Source organism: Oncorhynchus nerka, linkage group LG28 (genome assembly GCF_034236695.1).
Source record: "Oncorhynchus nerka isolate Pitt River linkage group LG28, Oner_Uvic_2.0, whole genome shotgun sequence".
Classification (NCBI taxonomy): Eukaryota; Metazoa; Chordata; class Actinopteri; order Salmoniformes; family Salmonidae; genus Oncorhynchus; species Oncorhynchus nerka.
Window position 1 is genome coordinate 72552399 of NC_088423.1, and position 23145 is coordinate 72575543.

At 43.0% G+C, this 23145-nt stretch overlaps 1 protein-coding gene across 1 annotated transcript in view; it reads right to left on the reverse strand.

The window, feature by feature from the left end:
* The window catches only part of LOC115113648 (myotubularin-related protein 10-like), a 30230-nt gene that overhangs the window by 6397 nt on the left and 688 nt on the right, over window positions 1-23145 (reverse strand). Inside the window, exons 2-5 of the mRNA XM_029641534.2 lie at window positions 22980-23040; window positions 15858-15994; window positions 14978-15050; window positions 8897-9039 (exon numbers count right to left, since the gene is read on the reverse strand). Coding sequence (XP_029497394.2) covers window positions 8897-9039; window positions 14978-15050; window positions 15858-15994; window positions 22980-23040 — 414 coding nt within the window. The remainder of the gene's footprint in view (window positions 1-8896; window positions 9040-14977; window positions 15051-15857; window positions 15995-22979; window positions 23041-23145) is intronic.

Sequence of the window (23145 nt, forward strand, 5' to 3'; positions counted from 1 at the left end):
ACAACATTCATTTTTTCCTCAGCAATCGACACAAACCTCAAAGACAAAGCAAAAACAGGTTTCGATTTCTTTGCAAATTTATTAAAAATAAAACAAATATATTTTTTATACATTTGTAAAGATTTCTAAAAACCTGTTTTTGCTTTGTCATTATGGGGCATTGTGTGTAGTTTGAGGAGAAGAAAAAAAAACGAATCCATTTTAGAATAAGGCTGTAACGTACCAAAATGTGGAAAAAGTCAAGGGGTCTGAACACTTTCCGAATGCACTGTAGGGCCTAGTTATACGAGCCTGGAAGTTTCTTTGCTGCTTTTTGACTAACACCATTGTATACACCTTTATATTATACTAGGGAAATTGTTTCCATAGCTAGAGCTGGCAGTGAGGACTAGTGAAGAGCAGAATCAACAACCTCTGAAGAATCGAAATGCAAGTAGAGGGACAAGGTGGAATCGCAATTCAACGGCTCAGACACGAGACGTATGCATTTGTATTTATTATGGATCCCCATTAGCTGCTGCTTTGGGGTCCAGGAAAATTAAGGCAGTTAATGCCATTTTAAAAAAACATTACAATACATTCACAACACACTGTGTGCCCTCAGGCCCCTACTCCACCACCACTAAATCAATGTGTATGTATAGTGAATATGTTATTGTGTGTGTGTATGCATGCGTCTGTGCAAATGTTTGTGTTGCTTCACAGTCCCTGCTGTTACATAAGGTTTTTTTTATCTGTTAAAATTGTACTGCTTGCATCAGTTACTTGATGTGGAATAGAGCTCCATGTTGTCATGGCTCTATGTAGTACTGTGTGCCTTCCCATAGTCTGTTCTGGACTTGGGGACTGTGAAGAGACCTCGTGGCATGTCTTGTGGAGTATGCATGGGTGTCCAAGCTGTGTGCCAGTAGTTTAGACAGACAGCTCAGTGCATTCAACATGTCAATACCTCTCATAAATAAACGTAGTGATTAAGTCAATCTCTCCTCCACTTTGAGCCAGGAGCGATTGACATGCATATTACTAATATTAGCTCTCTGTCACTCTGTGTACAACCAAGGTCCAGCCGTGCTGCCCTGTTCTGAGCCAATTGCAATTTTCCTCAGTCCTTTTTTGTGGCACCTGACCACACGACTCACGGTGCGACAAAACTAGGGCCTGTAGGACCTGCCTTATTGATAGTGTTGTTAAGAAGGCAGAGCATCGCTTTATTTTGGACAGACTTCTCCCCATCTTAGCTACTACTGCATCAATACGTTTTGACCATGATAGTTTACAATCTAGGGTTACTCCAAGCAGTTTAGTCATCTCAACTTGCTCAATTTCCACATTATTTATTACAAGATTTAGTTGAGGTTTAGGGTTTAATGAGTGTTTTGTTCCAAATAATGCTTTTAAGCTAACTTATTCCTTTCCACCCACTCAAACTAACTGTAGCTCTTTGTTAAGTGTTGCAGTCATTTCAGATGCTGTAGTAGCTGATGTGTATAGTGTGGGGGTCATCCACATACATAGACACTCTGGCTTTACTCAAAGTCAGTGGCATTTCGTTAGTAAAAATGGAAAAAAGCAAGGGGCCTAAACAGCTACCCTGGGGAATTCCTGATTCTAAATGGATTATGTTTGAGAGGCTTCCATTAAAAAACACCCTCTGTGTTCTGTTAGACAAGTAACTCTTTATCCACATTACAGCAGGGGGTGTAAAGCCATAACACATACGTTTCTCCAGCAGCAGACTATGATCGATAATGTCAAAAGCTGCACTGAAGTCTCACAAGACAGCCCCCCCAATCATTTTGTCATCAGCTTCTCTCAGCCAATCAGTCATTTGTGTAAGTGCTGTGCTCCTTCCCTATAAGAGTGCTGAAATTCCATTGTCAATTTGTTTACTGTGAAATAGCATTGTATCTGGTCAAACACAATTTTTTGCAGAAGTTTACTAAGGGTTGGTAACAGGCTGATTGGTCTTCTATTTGAGCCAGTAAAGGGGGCTTTACTATTCTTGTGTAGCAGAATGACACTAGCTTCCCTCCAGGCCTGAGGTCACACACTTTCTAGTAAGCTTAAATTGAAGATGTGTCAAATGGGAGTGGCAATATAGTCTGCTATTATCCTCAGTAATTGTCCATCCAGATTGTCAGACCCCGGTGGCTTGTCATTGTTGATAGACAACAATAAGTTTTTCACCGCTTCCACATGGACTTTACAGAATTCAAAAGTACAATAGTCTTTCATAATTTGGTCTGATATACTTGGATGTGTAGTGTCAGCGTTTGTTCCTGGCATGTCATCCCTAAGTTTGCTTATCTTGCCAATGAAAAAGTAATTAAAGTAGTTGGCAATATCAGTGGGCTTTGTGATGAATGAGCCATTTGATTCAATGAATGTGGCAAGGTCTACAGGAAATCACGGACACCGACGTCACACCGGCAGCACCAGACAAATTAAACACCTTCTGTGCCCGGTTTGAGGATAAGTGCCACCGTCGTGGCCTGCTAACAAGGACTGCGCCCCCCTCCCTCCCTCCTCTCCTTCTCTGTGGACGATGTGAGTAAAACATTTAAAACGTGTAACCCTCGCAAGGCTGCTGGCCCAGACGACATCACTAGCCGTGTCCTCAGGGCATGCGCAGACCAGCTGGCTGGCTGGTGTTTACGGACATATTCAATCATTCCCTATCCCAGTCTTATCCCCACATGCTTCAAGATGGCTACCATTGTTCCTGTACCCATGAAGGCAAAGATTACTGAACTAAATGACTACCTCCACGTAGCACTCACTTGTCACCATGAAGTGCTTTGAGAGACTAGTCAAGGATCATATCATCTCCACCTTACCGGCCACCCTAGACCCACTTCAGTTTGCATATCGCCCCAACAGGTCCACAGACGACGCAAATCGCCATCACACTGCCCTATCCCATCTGGACAAAAGGAATACCTATGTAAGAATGCTGTTCATTGACTCCAGCTCAACATTCAATACCATAATCCCCTCCAAACTCATCATCAAGCTGGCGGCCCTGGGTCTCAACCCTGTACAATTGGGTCCATGACTTTGACGGGCCGCCACCAGGTGGTGAAGTTAGGAAACAACATCTCCACTTCGCTGACCTTCAACACTGACCACGTGCTCAGCCCCCTCCTGTACTCCCTGTTTACCTATGACTGCGTGGCCATGCACGCCTCCAACTCAATCATCAAGTTTGCAGACGACAACAGAAGTAGGCTTGATTACCAACAACGACAAGACAGCCTATAGGGAGGAGGTGAGGGCACTCTGAGTGTGGTGTCAGGAAAACAACCACTCACTCAACGTAAACAAAACAAAACAGATGATCGTGGACTTCAGGAAACAGCAGAGGGAGCACCCCCTATCCACATCGAAGTGACAGCAGTGGAGAAGGTAGAATGTTTCACATTTTTCTGCATACACATCACGGACAAACTGAAATGGTCTACCCATGCAGACAGTGTGGTGAAGAAGGCGCAACATCGCCTTTAAAATTGTTAAACATTTTGGGTAGCCTTCCACAAGCCTCCCACAATAAGTTGGGTGAATGTTGGCCCATTCCTCCTGACAGAGCTGGTGTAACTGAGTCTTTTAACTGAGGTTTGTAGGCCTCCTTGCTCGTACACGCTTTACCAGTTCTGGCCACAAATTTTCTGAGGTCAGAAAACAACATTTACAAAGCCCTGACCACAAATGTATTGAGGTCAGGGCTTTGTGATGGCCACTCCAATACCGTGACTTTGTTGTCCTTAAGCCATTTTGCAGCAACTTTGGAAGTATGCTTAGGGTCATTGTACATTTGGAAGACCCATTTGCGACCAAGCTTCAACTTCCCGACTGATGTCCTGAGATGTTACTTCATTAAATCCACATGATTTTCCTCCCATTTGATGACATCTATTTTGTGAAGTGCACCAGTCACTCCTGCAGCAAAGCACCCACACAACATGATGCTACCACCCCCGTGCTTCACGGTTGGGATGGTGTTGGTCGGCTTGCAAGCCTCCCCCTTTTTCTTCCAAACATAACGATGGTCATTATGGCCAAACAGTTCTATTTTTGTTTAATCAGACCAGAGAACATTTCTCTGAAAAGTACGATCTTTGTCCCCATGTGCAGTTGCAAACCATAGTCTGGATTTTTTAAATGGCAGTTTTGGAGCAGTGGCTTCTTCCTTGCTGAGCGGCCTTTCAGGTTATGTCGATATAGGACTCGTTTAACTGTGGATATAGATACTTTTGTACCCGTTTCCTCCAGCATCTTCACAAAGTCCTTTGCTGTTGTTCTGAGATTGATTTGCACGTTTCGCATCAAAGTACATTTATCTCTAGGAGACGGTATGACGGCTGCGTGGTCCCATGGTGTTTATGCTTGCATACTATTGTTTGTACAGATTAACGTGGTACCTTCAGGATTTGGAAATTGCTCCCAAGGATGAACCAGACTTGTGGTCTCCAATGTTTCTGAGGTCTTGGCTGATTTCTTTTGATTTTCCCATGATGTCAAGCAAAGAGGCACTGAGTTTGAAGGTAGGCCTTGAAATACATCCACAGGTACACCCCCAATTGACTCAAATGATGTCAATTAGCCTATCAGAAGCTTCTAAAGCCATGACATCATTTTCTGGAATTTTCCAAGCTGTTTAAAGGCACAGTCAACTTAGTGCATAAACTTCTGACCCACTGGAATTGTGATACAGTGAATTATAAGTGAAATAATCTGTCTGTAAACAATTGTTGGAAAAATTACATGTCATGCACAAAGTAGATGTCCTAACAGACTTGCCAAAACTAGTTTGTTAAGGAGACATTTGTGGAGTGGTTGAAAAAAATAGTTTTAATGACTCCAACCTAAGTGTTTGTATCTTTCTTTTTCTCTCTCTCTCGGGGGACCTGGGCCCTAGGACCATGCCTTAGGACTACCTGGCACGATGACTCCTTGTTGTCCTCAGTCCACCTGGCTGTGCTGCTGCTCCAGTTTCAACTGTTCTGCCTGCGGATATGGAACCCTGACCTGTTCACTGTGATTACTATTATTTTACCATGCTGGTCATTTTTGAACATTTGAACATCTTGGCCATGTTCTGTTATAATCTCCACCGGCACTGCCAGAAGAGCACTGGCCACCCCTCATAGCTTGGTTCCTCTCTAGATTTTTTCCTAGGTTTGGCCTTTCTAGGGAGTTTTTCCGTGCTTCTACACCTGAATTGCTTGCGGTTTGGGTTTTTAGGCTGGGTTTCTGTACAGCACTTTGATATATCAGCTGATGTAAAAAGGGCTATATATATATATATATATATATATATATATATATATATATTTATTTTATATATATATATATATATTTATTTTTCGATTTGAAATTAATTTGATGTAAACTTCCGACTTCAACTGTAGATGGAAACAGAAAAGTCTGAGACTTCTGGGTAAAACACTGGAGTAAATCCTGTATGGAAGTGCACCACTTGTCAGGTCAGGGAGTCTGGAAAAACTCCTGGCCCCAACAATACAATCTAAGGGAGATGGTCTGCTAGAATCTTTGAGATGTGACACCAGATTATTCTGGATTGTGAATGGAGAGCGGTGTCGGTGACTCCATAGTATATGATGTCCCTTTTCAATGGGTTGTGTCTTTGAAATGCACTTTGAGGCACGTTCTGGCTGCCCTCGGAGTCTACTGACCACAGCCAGAGTGTTTTTTCTGTTCACATTTTACAGGAGTTGTTTTTTTTTATTGGCTAAAGACTGCATGGAAACTTTCAATAACACTTCAAGCTGTGCCTTGGCTGCAAGGGGCCTCTACCTTTACTACAAGATTCCACCATTTAAACAGCTGAAAGTATTATTTAGCCCAGACATGCTCAACAGCTGAGGCACTAAGTCATGTTCTCTGCACCTTGAAGGGTAGATTGAACTCACACAGGAATACGATGAAGAGTAAAATAGATTGTCAACCTTGAATTTGACCATTAGAAAAAACCCAAGTAATTTCACCACATGATGCATTTCATTTTAAGTGAGTGACAAAGACATTAAATTTGTGTCTCGCTATTTCTAATGAAAGGCAAACTTTGAGAAGCAAAGTTCAACCATTGAACCATACTCATGTATTTGTAATTGTGCCTTGGGACTATCTGGGTAGCTAAGTTGCACCAAGAATTCAGACTTGAGCGTGGCTGCCAGGATCTCATTTAAGTGAAACCTAGGAAAGCAAACCTTAGCAGAACGCCTATTTCTATTGGGATAGAGGGCTGGAGTCTGGCGTTTGGAGCTTTCCATCAGTGGCATAGAATTATACAATGCTGTCCATTCATTGGAGGAGCAGCAACCAAAACACAGGATGCAAGGAAGGAACGTTTGTGTTCATGCGTGTGTGTGCACGCGCACACAAGCGTCTCCGTGTGTATTTGAGAGAGACTGCTCCCAACTCTGTAATTTCCTTCGGTATAATAAGCTATTATAGAATGGCTTCATTCCATATGTCAAAAAAGAAAAACAAGGACCGAGCCCTGGTTTAGCTCCCCACAGTAATTACACTGTGTCCCCCCATATAGAAATAGACACAGGGAGTGCAGTTAAATCCCACTATGTACAATACTTACAGCAGAAACACCCATTCATGCCTCCCGGGTGGCGCAGTGGTTAAGGGCGCTGTACTGCAGCGCCAGCTGTGCCATCAGAGTCCCTGGGTTCGCGCCCAGGCTCTGTCGTAACCGGCCGCGACCGGGAGGTCCGTGGGGCGACGCACAATTGGCCTAGTGTCGTTCGGGTTAGGGAAGGCTTGGTCGGTAGGGATGTCCTTGTCTCATCGCGCACCAGCGACTCCTGTGGCGGGCCGGGCGCAGTGCGCGCTAACCAAGGTTGCCAGGTGCACGGTGTAGCCTCCGACACATTGGTGCGGCTGGCTTCCGGGTTGGATGCGCGCTGTGTTAAGAAGCAGTACAGCTGGCTGGGTTGTGTATCGGAGGACGCATGACTTTCAACCTTCGTCTCTCCCGAGTTGTAGCGACGAGACAAGATAGTAGCTACTACAACAATTGGATACCACAAAATTGGGGAGAAAAAAGAAACACCCATTCATAAAAAACACCATGTGTAATCAGAAACAACCAGGAGTTACCATTGGACTTCAAAACAGCGGTCATAACAGTGCCCAAGACACAACAAATCAAATTGTCATGGGTTCCCCTCCCTGAAGGTAGAGTAGCCAGGTAATGTTGATAGTTACTTCTTAGTTCAATATCTTTCAGGTGTGTGTTGAGGCGCTTCAAGTGCTAGCTCCCCCCTTCTCTGACAAACTGCTCCCATGTGGCATGTGCTCTGGCTGGAGATCTAAGGTTACGTGTGTACATAGAAGCAGGCTGTCAGGAAGATATACTGAGGTCTCCCTGCCACAGCCATGCAGAGGACTCAGGGCTGCTGCTAAGTACTCTTGGATAACACATTAGAATGAACTTACAGCCCCCTGGCTTCTGAGACCTTGGACCAGAACCCAGGGTGCATGTGTGTTTGCAGAGTGATCAGAAACTAGAGGGCTGAATGGATGTTTTGTTCCCCGGTTGTTTTTTGTGGTGACTTTAAAAACGCCTCTATCCAGGCTTCACATGTTCCAAGGGGCTTGCAGGTTATACACAGGGTGGCTCCTTCTCCCTGATACCTGGCTCCCTTCTCCCTGTACACAGCCTCACATTGTCCAGCATGAGCTCAACAGGCCCACAGGGCTCAGTAACTCCAGGTGAATGCTCTTACCAGGCCTGTTAGTTTGTTGGCTTTGCTGTCAGAAATGAGGGAAGTCATTGTTTCACACCAAACGAAAACAAGCAGTGAGTAAAACAATCCAACACACCTCTCCCACAACTCTTCACATGGGGGTCCTGGGGCCCTTTGAGCAGTGCTTTGGTTCCACTCTAAAGACATGATACATCTGTGACTATAATCCACCACTTGCTCAGAGAGATGAGTCAGTCAATGTGGAATGTTCATTTGACACTCATTTCTACATAGGTTGCCTAGCAACAACAGCTGTTGTGCAGCACTCCGTGACATGTGTATCAAGTCATCCTGTACACATATCTAAGCATAATCTCATAGACTTAGTTTTCTTACTTGAAAAAAAGAAAAGAAAAAGAAAAGTACCATAAAAAGGCAATACAAATGTAAAGCAATACATGCTGATAATAACAACATGCTGACAATGCCACCCTGACTCCTCCTGAGTCAGGCTGAGCTAATTCTGACCAATCTCAGGCTCTCAGCCAGCCAGATGGAAGGGAGGATGAAAGAAACACCGACCAGGGAGACAGACTAATCCCCTCATCAGAGAGCAGCTCAACAGGGTGGAGAGAAGAGAAGTGGAGAGGGGAGGAAAGAGAGGAGGATACAGGGCAGCCTACATGGCCCCAGAAGGCTCCAAGGAGACGCTCTCCAAAAGCCTCCTTGGTGTGTTTGTCAATGGTGTTACCATACACATACAGCTGTTTGGTTTTCTGGGAGAGGACATGCTACATGCCATTTTTACTCATGCAAAATAAAGGATTAACTAGTGTCATTGCCAGCATGTTTGCTCTCATACTCACATAATGGGATTGAACTCTGATAATCATGTAGACTAACAAGAGATGATTAAAAAATATTTTAAATCTAACAGTGGCAGTCTTTCAGGAACAGCTATACTGACAGCAGAGGCATTCCACAGTGAATTACCAGTGAAATCCTCTTAGAAACTAATCCACTGTAGTGGTGAGGCAGAGTTGAGTTGGAGGATTACCATGCTAGATTGCTGGTATCTCGCCTCAGGTTCAATTCAAGAGTCAACACCATGTCAATTTATAGTGTTCATACATCAAAACAGTGTCCATTTTGTTCAGAAAGCTTATATCACAAACCTTCTTGGCGCTCTGGGGCCCAGCCTCTTCGAAGCGGAACCTGATGATTCGGAAATCCTTGCAGTAAAGGATGAGCTCGGTGGGATTAAACTTCAGCTTTTGGTTGGAACACAGAACCTTCTGCTTCCCCTTAGCATCGTTCACTGAGAGGAACAAACACAAAACAAAGACCAGGGGCGAGACAGTGCTTATTAGGGCTAATGGATAGTCAAATAGTAGCAGTAGTAGCCTGGTCCCAGGTCTGTAGGACTAATGTTTTTTCTTTAGAAGAGTTGGGATAAAGCACATACAGTAAAGATCTGGGACAACGCTAGTATTGTGAGGGGTAATGTATACAGTGCCTTGCGAAAGTATTCGGCCCCCTTGAACTTTGCGACCTTTTGCCACATTTCAGGCTTCAAACAAAGATATAAAACTGTATTTTTATGTGAAGAATCAACAACAAGTGGGACACAATCATGAAGTGGAACGACATTTATTGGATATTTCAAACTTTTTTAACAAATCAAAAACTGAAAAATTGGGCGTGCAAAATTATTCAGCCCCTTTACTTTCAGTGCAACAACTCTCTCCAGAAGTTCAGTGAGGATCTCTGAATGATCCAATGTTGACCTAAATGACTAATGATGATAAATACAATCCACCTGTGTGTAATCAAGTCTCCGTATAGATGCACCTGCACTGTGATAGTCTCAGAGGTCCGTTAAAAGCGCAGAGAGCATCATGAAGAACAAGGAACACACCAGGCAGGTCCGAGATACTGTTGTGAAGAAGTTGTGGGAAGTGGGAAACTGAGTGACCAAAGATTCCACAGAAAAACTGATTATCTATGTCACCACAGAGCTTCAGAGAAATTCAACCAAGTAGGAACTTAAATTGATCCACCAGACCTCAGCTGTCTAAAAACAAATGAGGAACTTCATTCTTCATGTTCGGATGACCCTTTATGGGGTAATACTCTGAATACAGAATAATCTTTTGAGGTTCCTCGAGTATTACATATGGTAAAAAATCTTCCACAAGACTCAACTGTTTATTTCAGTTATAATATAGTGAACAAAACTATAAAACGCAACATGTAAAGTTTTGGTCCCATTTTTCATGAGATTAAATAAAAGATCCTAGAGATTTTTCATACGCACAAAAAAACTTCTCAAATTTGTTTACATCCCTGTTAGTGAGTTTTTCTCCTTTGCCAAGATAATCCATCCACTTTATAGGTGTGGCATATCAAGAAGCTGATTAAACAGCATGATTGATACACAGGTGCACCTTGTGCTGGGGGCAATAAAAGGCCACTCTAAAATGTGCAGTTTTGTCACACAAACACCACAGATGTTTCAAGTTGACAGTGTGTACAATTGGCATGCTGACTGTAGTAATGTTGTAGTGGAAAATTACTAAATTAGACATACTATGCCGTTTTTACTTAGATAATTGTCCATTGTTATATGCTCGTGTTTTTTTTTCTCCTGATGCAGGCTTGTTGTCTTGTGGGACAGTTATAAGTCTGGGCGTGCAGATAAGAGCTGGGTGCGACCGCAGTATGTAACATCCCGTTTGTACTATCTGTAGGAACTCCTCTGTATGGAAACATGCAGGATGGAACAGACAATAGTGGCAACGTCAGCTATCTACAGAGACAAACTAAACGCCTTTGGTACACTGTTACGCACCCCTGTTTGCACACATCTGCTAACTGCCACATAAACAATGAGGTTGGACTTTCCTATAAAAGCTGAGGGCCAACTCTGTTTGTAGAGCTTTCAACTCTGACTATTCTTAGTGATGGTTGATTGCTTTATTTCTGCAAATCTAAGAATAAAATTGTTCTTTGAAAGAATCTGCAGTCTCTTCCTATAGAATTTATCTGACAATTTGGCGACACGGATGTGATGGCTAACTCCGTTTCCTGATTGCTCCCGAGGAGACCGAGGTTGCGTTAGACATGGCAGGGAGCCCCACACTCCGACTAAGCAGAGCAGAAAAGGGACCCTCTCAGACCGGCAGGGAGAGTCATTGAGTGGATTTGCCATTCCAAACAGACTAAATAAATTAAGGGTGAGACTGATTTTCTTAAACACAACCTCCAATAGGGGAAAGTTCTGGGAACTTATAAAAACCTGTTCTAAGAACACTTTGAAAATCCTGTTCCCTGAAGGACATAGATTTATTTTTATTTATATATTTTTAAAAAGGTCATACCAGCTATAACTTTAAACCTTACACTGAAATGTGCATAGGAGAAACTACCAAGTTGCCACAAAATGTAAAATTACATATAGTAATTAAAAAATATTTGGAGAAGAAATAACTTATTTTTTAAATTATATCAAAGGAAGACGTTCCTAACCAAATACTGTTTGTTTTGTGTGTTTATGTTTCCTGAGTGTGTGTATTGACGAGAGATTTATATGATGATTACCCTGATTTTGGTAATATGTGTTGTCAACAACAGTTATATTTGAAGTGGGACACTGGTATAAGACATTAGGTCTTCCATATTCTCCAGTAGAACATTGGCAGACGCTTCACTATTAGTTCTAATGCAAAGGAATCAAGTGCCGTGACCAACTGAAAGGAACAAATACCATAACTTCTCTCCTGGGAAGTGGGTAACAATATCTTGGATTTTGTTTTTTTAATTGGCACATATTAAAACCTGTGAGTGAGAAAATCTAAACTCTTGACACCATTGAGAGAAGCGCAGAAATAACCATCATAGAAAAGGTCAACTATAGCAAAGCAATAGAGGCACTAAAAGAAGCGCAAGAGCATTCTACCAATTCGGCTCAAATATGGGAAAAACATCTAATCATGGATAAAACTGGGGAGCATTTCCCTGCTGACGGCAAAATTCCAATCTAATAAAGAATTCAGATATGCTATTGTGAACTGGCACATTTTAATTTTAGCCTAGGCAGTATATTAACTATAATCTAACTAACTACCCAACGTTTATTAACTTGATTATTCACGTCATTCTTAGTTAAATGGTATAGTCATTGTGCGTTCTCTACGGACATTTAATTCTGGCTATTGTTGCCAGCAGCACAGTTACAGTCACCAACACTTTGGATAACCAGCTCTGCTAGGGAGAGTAAAATGGTTAGAGTGAGGTGTTCTCTTATGTGTGTCTGGAAGTAGCTAACAAGCTAGCCAACTTTAGACAGTTAGCTTGGGTGCTTGACTACGGTTGGGAGGTCAGAACGCTCAGATCAACCCTGCTCTTAGTCGAGAGCGGGTAGTGTGCGCTCTGAACAGTCTGAATCCAAACACCTGAAGTTGTAAAAGAACAAAACTAGTCATTTGTTATGCTAACAAGCTAGCTAGAGGCTGCATAGCAACAGCGTCAACGTCCGGTAGACATGCTAAGCTCAACTGAAAGGTTACTGTTTGTTTACAACGTACTAAAATGAACTAATAGCATATAGTATGAAGTATATACAAATCAAGTATGTCGTATACAGTATATTATTACGGGTATTTGAACACAGTTTGGGTATGTGAGTATATAGATCAAATGTGTACATATTTTGGTGTCCCAGGTGGCGCAGTGGTCTAAGGCATCGCGATGCAGAACCCAGAGACTCTGGGTTCGAGCCCAGGCTCTGTCGCAGCCGGCCGCGACCGGGAGGAATATGGGGCAGCGCACAATTGGCCTAGCGTCGTCCGGGTTAGGCCGGTAGGGATATCCTTGTCTCATCGCGCACTAGCGACTCCTGTGGCGGGCCGGGCGCAGTGCACACTAATCAGGTCACTAGGTGTACGGTGTTTCCTCCGACACATTGGTGCGGCTGGCTTCCGGGTTGGATGCGCGCTGTGTTAAGAAGCAGTGCGGCTTGGTTGGGTTGTGTTTCGGAGGACGCATGGCTCTCGACCTTCGCCTCTCCCGAGTCTGTGCGGGAGTTGTTATCATATGAATATTGCGGTGGTAGTGGAAAAATCTCAAAGGGGCCTTTGGTCATTGGAAAAGCAAGTGTGGGGGCAATAACGCTTGAAATTGGCAAAAATTACACAAGAAAAGTATTATATTTAGTGGGGTAACGGGAAGAATCGAAAGCTGATTTTGGGGTTGGATAATCCCTGCAAGAATTTAAAAAACAACTGTGGCTATTAGGTAACATTAAATTTGGCAGTATGTCTGGACGAGAGCACGAATGATGTTTACAAATAGTCCAACTTTGTATCACGCTGCATTTAAACAATCCCTAAAGGGTGTCAATTTGAGGGTTCTGTGTTGATACAGTATGTAGATTTTTTTATTGGCATAAAAAGATGAAGAAACTCAATGCCCACCAGCGTTGTTGCCAGAGAATTGAACATTAACTTCTCTACCATTCTCTGAAAATGTCCACCAATGTCATTTAGAGAATGCAGTATGTCCAACCACATTAAATAAAATAGACCAGTGTAACCACGCCAGCCCCTCCACATCCGGTTTCTTCACCTGCGGGATTGTCTAAGGCCAGCCACCCGGACAGCTGATGAAACTGAGGAGCATTTCTGTCTGTAATAAAGCCTTTTTGTGGGGAAAAACTCATTCTGATTGACTGGGCCTGGCACCCCAGTGGGTGGGCCTATGCTTTCCCACGCCCACCCGTGGCTGTGCCCCTGCCCAGAAATTCAGTGGTGTAAAGTACTTAAGTAAAAATACTACTTAAGTCATTTTTTGGGGTATCTGTACTTTCCTATTTATATTTTTTTCAACTTTTTTTAAAACAAAAGTATAGGAAAATGGTCTAATTCACACGCTTATCGAGACAACATCCCTGGTCATCCCTACTGCCCCTGATCTGGAGGACTCACTAAACACATGCTTTATTTGTAAATTATGTCTAAGGGTTGGAGCGTGCTCCTGGCTATCTGTAAATACATAAAAAACAAGGTGGTGCTATCTGGTTTGCTTAATATAAGGAATTACATTTACATTTGATACTTAAGTATATTGAAAACCAAATACCTTTAGACTTTTACTAAAGTAGTATTTTACTGGGTGACTCTCTTTTACTTGGGTAATTTTCTATTAAGGTATCTTTACTTTTCCTCAAGTACGACAATTGGGCCTAATGAATTTATTTCAATTCATTGATTTCCTTATATGAACTGTAATTGTTGCCTGTTGCATTTATATTTCTGTTCAGTATTTAATGATCTTACAACAGGAAGAGGATGATATGCATGTTTCCATGGTACACCAGGAATCCAGTCTTGGCCTGTGTACCACCACCTGCACACACTTTCAACCTTACAAGGCAAGGATAAGACCTATGCCTCGTCTCAGTTTGTGGTGGGTGGAGCATTGGGTCAGTATTTTTGCCAAGCCAAGGCCCTCATAAAGGACCTTTGTTGAGGGCGTACTGAGTAAAAAAACATTGCTTCATGCTCTAACAGCTCAGCACAAGAGCCCCACGCTCCCAGCCATGTCAGCAGAGAGTGAGGCTATGAGTTACACAAACAAGGTTAATCCGGAATAGGCTTTTCAGCCAGGGCCCTCTGTCTGGGCTATGACCTCATCTATGGAGATACTAAAAACAGATCGGTGACCAGGGGGAGCAGGCAGGCAGTCACCAAAACTGGTTTAAGTCAATGGTGTGTATCTAAAAATCAGCCCAGTAGAGGACAGTCAAATAAAACCTAAACACAGAAACTGAGGTCAGCCAGATGGGATTGAATCTGAGAGATCCGACTGGTCCCTCAGCCAACAGAAAAAACATTCAAGGGGATTTCAAAGGAGGAGAGCACAACCTGTCCATTGTGCATTCATAATTTAACAGCTGGGTGTAGATGAAGCATTACAGCTGTAGCGGTTCAAGTGTGGGGTGTCTGACAAAATCCACTATATTGGTCAGAGACAGATTCGTGAGGGGCAATGCGTTTCATAGGTCATTTATTTTACAGGCGTTTAAAACAAAACATTACCTGTCAGGACCCTAAACTGATCTTTTTTTCTGGACTAAAGGGCCTGTCAGTGTCATATGTAGGCTACTTTCCACTGGGAGTTATATTTTGGTGGAGAATTCTGTTTGAGTTTGTTTGCCATCTTGTCACCATGGTTAGCATAATGGCACATGGTCTTACCTGTCACCACTTGCTCCACACACGCCAGGGGAACATCGTGCTCTCCAAGCAGACGGTTGGCAACCTGGAACCTCTGAGAGAACACAACACAGAGATGATTTCAGTGAAATGTAATGATTAACATGGAATCAGCTGATGAATGGAGATCATTGACAACTTCTGAGCAAATGTGTGAATCTAAAAGTTAACCCATTTGAACTGAAAGGCAAATCCACAACTTTGCAATCAATGACAATCAAGGCTAAATTTCCAAGAGTAGTGCAATCCTTCCATGAGTCCTATAGACTTCTGTTTTTCAAGTAAACAGATCTGGGATGACGCACTTAAGTTGTTTAAGAGGGGAAGGCATCAAAATAAGCTTAACACAAAACAGGTGATCTAAAAGCACAGGGTGGGAGGTTACATAAAACATCTGACACTGGAAGAAAGACAGCAGTGTCCTACAAACCTTTTTGTTGATGGGTATTTTACAACAGACAACAGGCCTATCCCACATGTTGCTTATCGTGTGACAACCTTGACCACACTTTCTCCAATAAACTCAGGTGTGATCATGTAGGGTCAGTCTCCCGGGACACAGATTAAGACTAGTCGTGGAATAAAAATACATTTTAATGGAGATTGTCTCGGATTAATTATGGGTAACCAGCCCATAGAGCTACGGTCATTTTTGAGAGGGGCACACAGAGTACACCACAGGAGGTTGGTGGCACCTTAATTAGGGAGGACGGGCATATGGTAAATGGCTGGAGTGGATTCAGTGGAATGGTATCAAAAATATCAAACACACGGTTTCCATGCGTCTGATGCCATTCCATTCGCGCCGTTCCAGTTATTTTTATGAGCCGTCCTCCACTCAGCAGCATTCTTGAAAACATACCTGCATGGGGAGGGCATCATGGGTGATGAAGGAAACCTTGAAGTTGGTGCATATCAGCTTCCCCCACAGGTCACCATGGCTGCTATCTGATCCAATGCACTTCCTCACAAAGCTCACTTCGTTCACCACAATCTCCCCTGAGGATGACAAACAGGAAGTAACATGAACTATGACATTTAGGATTCAAAGAAAAGAGGTAGAAAACATAGGCCTAAAAGGGACATAAATAGAAGGTGAGTGTTAACCACAGTTATTTTAAGTCTTATAGCGATGAAACAAAACAGGGACTGATGGCTGAGTAATATGACATGAATGAAGCTGGGGGAAATATGCTATGGAAGTGGAATGATCACGTACTAAAATGTCTTTCTCCTAGTCTCATTCAGGCTTCTGCCATCCAGCCAGAGGCATCCTGTTACACTGCTGGAGAGTGATCTGTGCATTTCTCCTCTCAGGCCCTCGAATTGGCTCTAATGATCCCACATTCCAGTCTGAGGCATTGGGTCAGGATGATGGAAATACCTGTCAGAGAATAGCTAGACGGCTTCATGACAGAGGTGGTCAACACAACACTCTCTGTTACCTAACTTATAGGCCTTATAGCCCGTTGTGACCTCTACACTTTAACGCCTCTTTGGTTCCAGTAGCATCTCAGGACACAACACAAAAACCCACAGCCTGACAACCTGGTGTCTGAACTCAAGAGGATTCCCTCCATTTACAGGACTTCTCTCTCCTCGTCACAGACAGATGTTTTGTAATTACCTCCATAGCCCAGATGCACACAGCTCCAAGAGGTATTTATTTTTCAAAATAAAAAAAAGAGCTCATGAGTCACATACACTGCTGACTGTTTCTACTCCAGGATCCTTCTCGCTCTCTGGCCATTCAGTGGGTGTTCAGACTCAGCCCATGCACTACAGGCTTGCCAGGGAAACCCCATGAGCCAGAGAATGGGGATCAGGTGGGCCTAGCTGTCGTCCTCCCGGGAAAATGATCTGCCATGAAGAGAACTGAGAACCCAGCATAAACTTTTAACGGAGCACAGCCTCAAACGGACAGAGACCGCTTTGGTTAGTAAGGCTGCTTGATGGATCGAGGTCCTCCTCTCAAGTTTTACATCCAGATCAAAACCCCTCTTCATCAAAGACAGGTGTACCCAGTCCTAAAATAGACCGTAACTTTCTAGACTAAACCATGAATGTTGTTTTTATTGATGTTGCCGTTTCCTGTGTCACTGAACCTAAGAGGTCTGACAGTAACGAGCTCGCAAACTCGCTGGCAACTTGGATGGACATGAATGTTTATGACAAACCGTTGTCTCTCTCAAACATTTGAAATCTAAACAATGACCAGTTCAATGAATGCAGCTGATACCTTCAAATAGTGCAAAGTTCCTGGCATTTCATGATTGGTAAATTCATGCTTAATCTATGCATGAAGTGAAGACCTAAAGTAGAAGAGACTATGATAGACTAGTACATTACATGAATGCAGTGCAGTTGTGATTCCCTCTCGCTTTATATCGTGGCAGTATGGTTGAGCGACACTGCAGCGTCACTAGACTATAGGCCGGCCCATCCATAACAGCTGGAGCTGCTTTGCAGAGGGTTACCGTAGGACAGGCAGGGAACAGCCAAAGAGAACCAGGCCCAGCACTGCAAACAGGATCCTCACATGTCAAAATGACAGTTTTTCCTCAGTCAGCGTGAGCTTAACCCATTCAGCCCAACAGTAATCTGTCACGTTCCATTGAGCTGGTTTCTTTTGATGCATTCATTATATACACTGCATTGTCTATGAGCACATTAGAGCCTGACCGTACATCCAAGTTAGAGCCTGACCGTACATCCAAGTTAGAGCCTGACCGTACATCCAAATTAGAGCCTGACCGTACATCCAAATTAGAGCCTGACCATACATCCAAATTAGAGCCTGACCGTACATCCAAATTAGAGCCTGACCGTACATCCAAATTAGAGCCTGACCGTACATCCAAGTTAGAGCCTGACCGTACATCCAAATTAGAGCCTGACCGTACATCCAAATTACAGCCTGACCGTACATCCAAATTACAGCCTGACCGTACATCCAAATTACAGCCTGACCGTACATTGATATAAAGATGGCGTACAAAGTGGAATGAAATGCTGACTTCCAGGTGAATCTTGCACTGTGTAGGCACTGTGTAGGCTACTCCTTGTATAGGACATTTCACCCAAGGCTTATTTGTTCTGGCCTGTAATCCATGTAAAACATTGTTTAAAAGGTACATTATATGACCCGTGTCACTGCATTACAAGTTATTTGATGTAACAATAAAATGTTACGGCCTGTGAGTGTTATTGAAGATAGTGGGGATAGTAAGGTGGAGATGTACGGTCATGTTTCTCAGCTTGGATTAAGATCAGACAAGGAACAGAGAGAGACTGAAGAAATAGGTTGCCGCTCTTATAATTGTGGGACAAGTCAGCAAGTGCCCACCATCACCCCCATCCAACACTACCGTGTTCACTTCCAAAGCGGCAGGGTAGCCTAGTGGTTAGAGCGTTGGACTAGTAACCGGAAGGTTGCAAGTTCAAATCCGAGCTGACAAGGTACAAATCTGTCGTTCTGCCACTGAACAGGCAGTTAACCCACTGTTCCTAGGTCGTCATTGAAAATAAGAATTTGTTCTTAACCGACTTGCCTAGTTAAATAAAGGTAAAAATTATGTTTTTTTTTTAAAGCTGGGTCTAATAATCTGCAGGCTTGATGAGTTAACAACTCTTTTGTGGAGGCAGAATGCTGACGGGTCTGACACAAGAGTACAGTACAGCCACACACAGCCTTGAACCCCCACTGGACAGCAACTCTGCAAGTAACCTGGGTTACCACAACATCTAACAAACAGTACTGTGGTCATGTCATCAACCGCTTACATCATAGCACTCGCTGTTTATCACAGAGTTGGCTACTTTCAGTGCCTATTCAGATAAATGTCAGTTGGCCACGGTCGTGGTAACACAGATCCAGAAGAATCACAAGGCCTATCCTGTGTGTGACTGGCAAGTCAAAAACATGTATATCATGTAACCATACTGGAGGGAACAAACGCTTCCAAGGATGAGGTTCTCCTTTTTGACTAAGTCCACAAACCCCTAAATCCAATAGGGCTATTAATGTGATCAGACCTGCCAACTGACCCAACTAGCCACAACCTGGCTTTGCTTCCTGGGTTTTTGTAGCTTTCAAAGCAGGCCGCCTGTGTTTATGTACAGCACCTAGCAGACCAGATCACAGTTTAGACAGCTGGTGGCGAGGGACACAGGCTCAGAGACGCAACACGGTCTCTGTATACAGTGATTATCACAATCCCCTCAGTCACATGAGACTAGGGAGAAATGCCTCAGTTACAAAGATGGCAGTTAAAAGGGACAGATATACTTCAGCATTCCACCTGTACAATAGTAGAGTACAGTGCGCCAGTAACACCATCACATACCATCTACTGCATCTTGATGTAATTAAATGTTTCACTAGCCACTTTAAACAATGCCACGTTATAATGTTTACATACCCTACATTACTCATCTCATATGTATATACTGTACGCTATACCATCTACTGCATCTTGCCATCTTGATATAATGTATCACTAGCCACTTTAAACAATGCCACTTCATATGTTTCCATACCCTACATTACTCATCTCATATGTATATACTGTACTCTATATCACCTACTGCATCTTGCCTATGCATTCCTTTACACTTGTGTGTATAAGGTGGTTGTTGTGAAATTGTTAGGTTATATTACTTGTTAGATATTACTGCATGGTTGGAACTAGAAGCACAAGCATTTCGCTACACTCGCATTAACACCTGCTAACCATGTGTATGTGACAAATACATTTGATTTGACATTGTTGATAGATAGCGATAAGACATGTCATTCTGAGAAACTCATGACTTTGCCCATATTAGCCTAGGTTGTGTGAGTAATGGAGCAGAACTCCCGTGCTGACAAACTACATGGTGACCCCTCCTGTCTCAGCCTCCAGTATTTATGCTGCAGTAGTTTGTGTGTCGGGGGGCTAGGGTCAGTTTGTTATATCTGGAGTACTTCTCCTGTCCTATTCGGTGTCCTGTGTGAATCTAAGTGTGCGTTCTCTAATTCTCTCCTTCTCTCTTTCTTTCTCTCAGAGGACCTGAGCACTAGGACCATGCCCCAGGACTACCTGACATGATGACTCCTTGCTGTCCCCAGTCCACCTGGCCGTGCTGCTGCTCCAGTTTCAACTGTTCTGCCTTATTATTATTCAACCATGCTGGTCATTTATGAACATTTGAACATCTTGGCCATGTTCTGTTATAATCTCCACCCGGCACAGCCAGAAGAGGACTGGCCACCCAACATAGCCTGGTTCCTCTCTAGGATTCTTCCTAGGTTTTGGCCTTTCTAGGGAGTTTTTCCTAGCCACCGTGCTTCTACACCTGCATTGCTTGCTGTTTGGGGTTTTAGGCTGGGTTTCTGTACAGCACTTTGAGATATCAGCTGATGTACGAAGGGCTATATAAATCCATTTGATTTGATTTGAGAGACGGAGGACAGCATTAGTATGTGGCCAGAGAGGTGAGAAAGGGTTTTGGGAGTACAGAGAGTTAGCTTTGCCTCATGCAAACCCCACTGCCAGGCACATTCTTCCACAGCCTCAGGAGAGGCCTCAGCTCACATTCTCCTACTGAGAAAACAACAGTGGGACATCTATTAAAGTACCTGTCTAACTATCATTACAGATGCCTACAGTTGAGATGAACATGTGTCATAAAGGTGACAGTGTGTCAGCGAGGAGCCTAAGCAAGACAGTCAATGTTGGTTGTCTATGTTTGGACACCCACACACTCCAGAAACACAAGTCACATACAAAGTGAGAGTAGGAGAGAGAGAAAGAGAGTGGGGGATGAGAGAGAGAACTAGGCCTAGAGGAAAAAAATAAAAATATTCAGGGAAGAGGAAGAATCTCAACCAGACCGTTCACTAATTAGAGGTGGTCAGCCAGCGAAGGACCAGCCAGGGATGGAGAGAATCTGAAGAGGACAGAGAGATAAACAGAGAGCTCCAGAAATGAAAGGGGTAGGACAGATGAACAGAGAGAGAGAGGGGAAGATAGAGCACAGTTGAGATGATTTGTTGAGATGAGTTAGCCCTACTGTGGTCCTCTGTCTGGTCAGTTTGGTGTGGACTTGAATGGCTCATTCAATCAGAGAGCCCTTTGAATGGGTCACATTCAAGTTGCATAGCAACACTGCCAAGGAGCTTGGAGGCCCACAAACAAAGCCAAAGTCTCCCCATTCAGGGCCACCTTCACAGTGCCATGAACTAAAGATCAGAACATAGGCCATGGTGTAAAATCAAACCTGAGATTCAATGTAGGCTAAACTGTTTGTAGTCCAGTTGAGGGAGAGGAGGTGACTACCTTATTTTGTAAAGCAAGGCCAGGTGGCACTGCGTGAGGGCCTCATGTTTACTTTCACTGCCAGCATTCATTTAAAGACACTGGCAGAACCCAGCAATAACACTAGCTAAACCTCCAGTCAAAGAACAGCGGCCATCCCTCTATAAAACATACCAGCATCTTAAAATGATCAGCTGAAATAGAGCAGAGAAATAGAGAAGAGTAGAAGTATACAACCAAAGCAGGGCTATACAGTGCACCTGTTTTACTCACATATGTGCCTAAATATTTTACTGTGCGATCCTAAAAATGAAGGATTCTAGCATTATTACATCAAATATTTTTTCCCTGCGCTCCTAAATTTCTTTGTGTACGCAAACATTTGACAACTTAGGCGCACATGTGTTCCTTGTATTTTTTTAAAGGTCAGCGTAGAGCCCTGCAAAGCAGAGAAAATAACAATAAAGTACAACATTTTGGTTTTATTTCAGCAGCGTAATTTTTTTTTTAAAAACTGCTAATTGCTTCTAGAATGAGGGAAGGTCTATTCTCTGTTGCTTAATTATAAGGAGTGAACGCCTCAAAGGGAAATTCGTCCCACAGCACAACCTCTGGTTCATTACTTGTCCTCAGACTCAGATATAGGCCTAATGATACTTCAAGGTTATATGGTCAAGTGTTTCTCAATCTTGCTCCATTATATCAGTGAGATTCTGCCTCCATAACAGCCATGAATGAACCGAAATGCCAAAGAATGTTGTTACACATCCTGGCTTTTTTGGAACAATAGTTTATAGGGGGAGGGGGGCAACATGGGTCATGGCCCCTCCCTGTACACAGTTTGATAAGTGATGGTTAGATATATACACAGCATTTTCATTTTATTTCTAATGTCTCCTTGTATATCTTAATATACTGGAGCAAAATGTAATATGGAGAGGTTGGGTGTCAGTTTAGCTCACAAAAACACTGCCAACTTAATGTAAAAAATATATAAATACACAAACCTGAGGTCCTGCCACACATTAAAAACTCATTGGTGGAGAAAAACACACTAAATGTGGTAAATAGCTTTTAGTGACTGATGCCCTGTGAACAGGAAATATCCTTATGAATCTCTTATTGTGTTCTCCTTAAGACAGTCATTAACCAACTCGCATCCTCTCTGAGCTGGGATTTGACTGCAAAGGCAGGAAGGAATATATGAACCAGCCCATTGTTAACTAAGGCTAAATTATGCACCGTTAGTTGCAGTGATGAAAAGGAGGCCAGGCAGGCACTGCATTGCCATGGTGACTTGAAACAGCCCAGAGAAAAAAAAGAGACTAAATTGGATTAGATTACCACAGCCTAATGTGACAATTAGGGATGCAAATGACCTGTGGGCAAAACCACAAGTGAGGTGCACTGACAGAGTACACATTCAAAACAACCAATTACATTTAGCTGAAGAGATACAGGAGTTCACTGGCTGGTCATTGAAATATCAGTTATCTTCTACCTTAGCATGAGAAGAAAGAGTATAACTGGATGAGATCAGCCTTTACTGGTTATTTTTCAGGAGTGAAATATTTTGATGGGTGGTTTAATTTATGTAGCCTCTTCGTACTCATAACATAGTTGTTATTTCAATAGAACAGGCAGAGGCAACAAGTTAGCTGTGGCAGAGGGAACTGTAAACTCACCTGGAAGTAACCTGGCCTCTAACTTCTTGATGGGTGGCTGTGGAATTTTTTTCAGATCAGTCTGCATGAAAGGTAAAACAGAGACAGTTTGTTAGTCTATAATAAGATAACTAAATGCACAACATATACAGTAGCTAGGGATTTAACAAGTAATCCTACCTAGCTA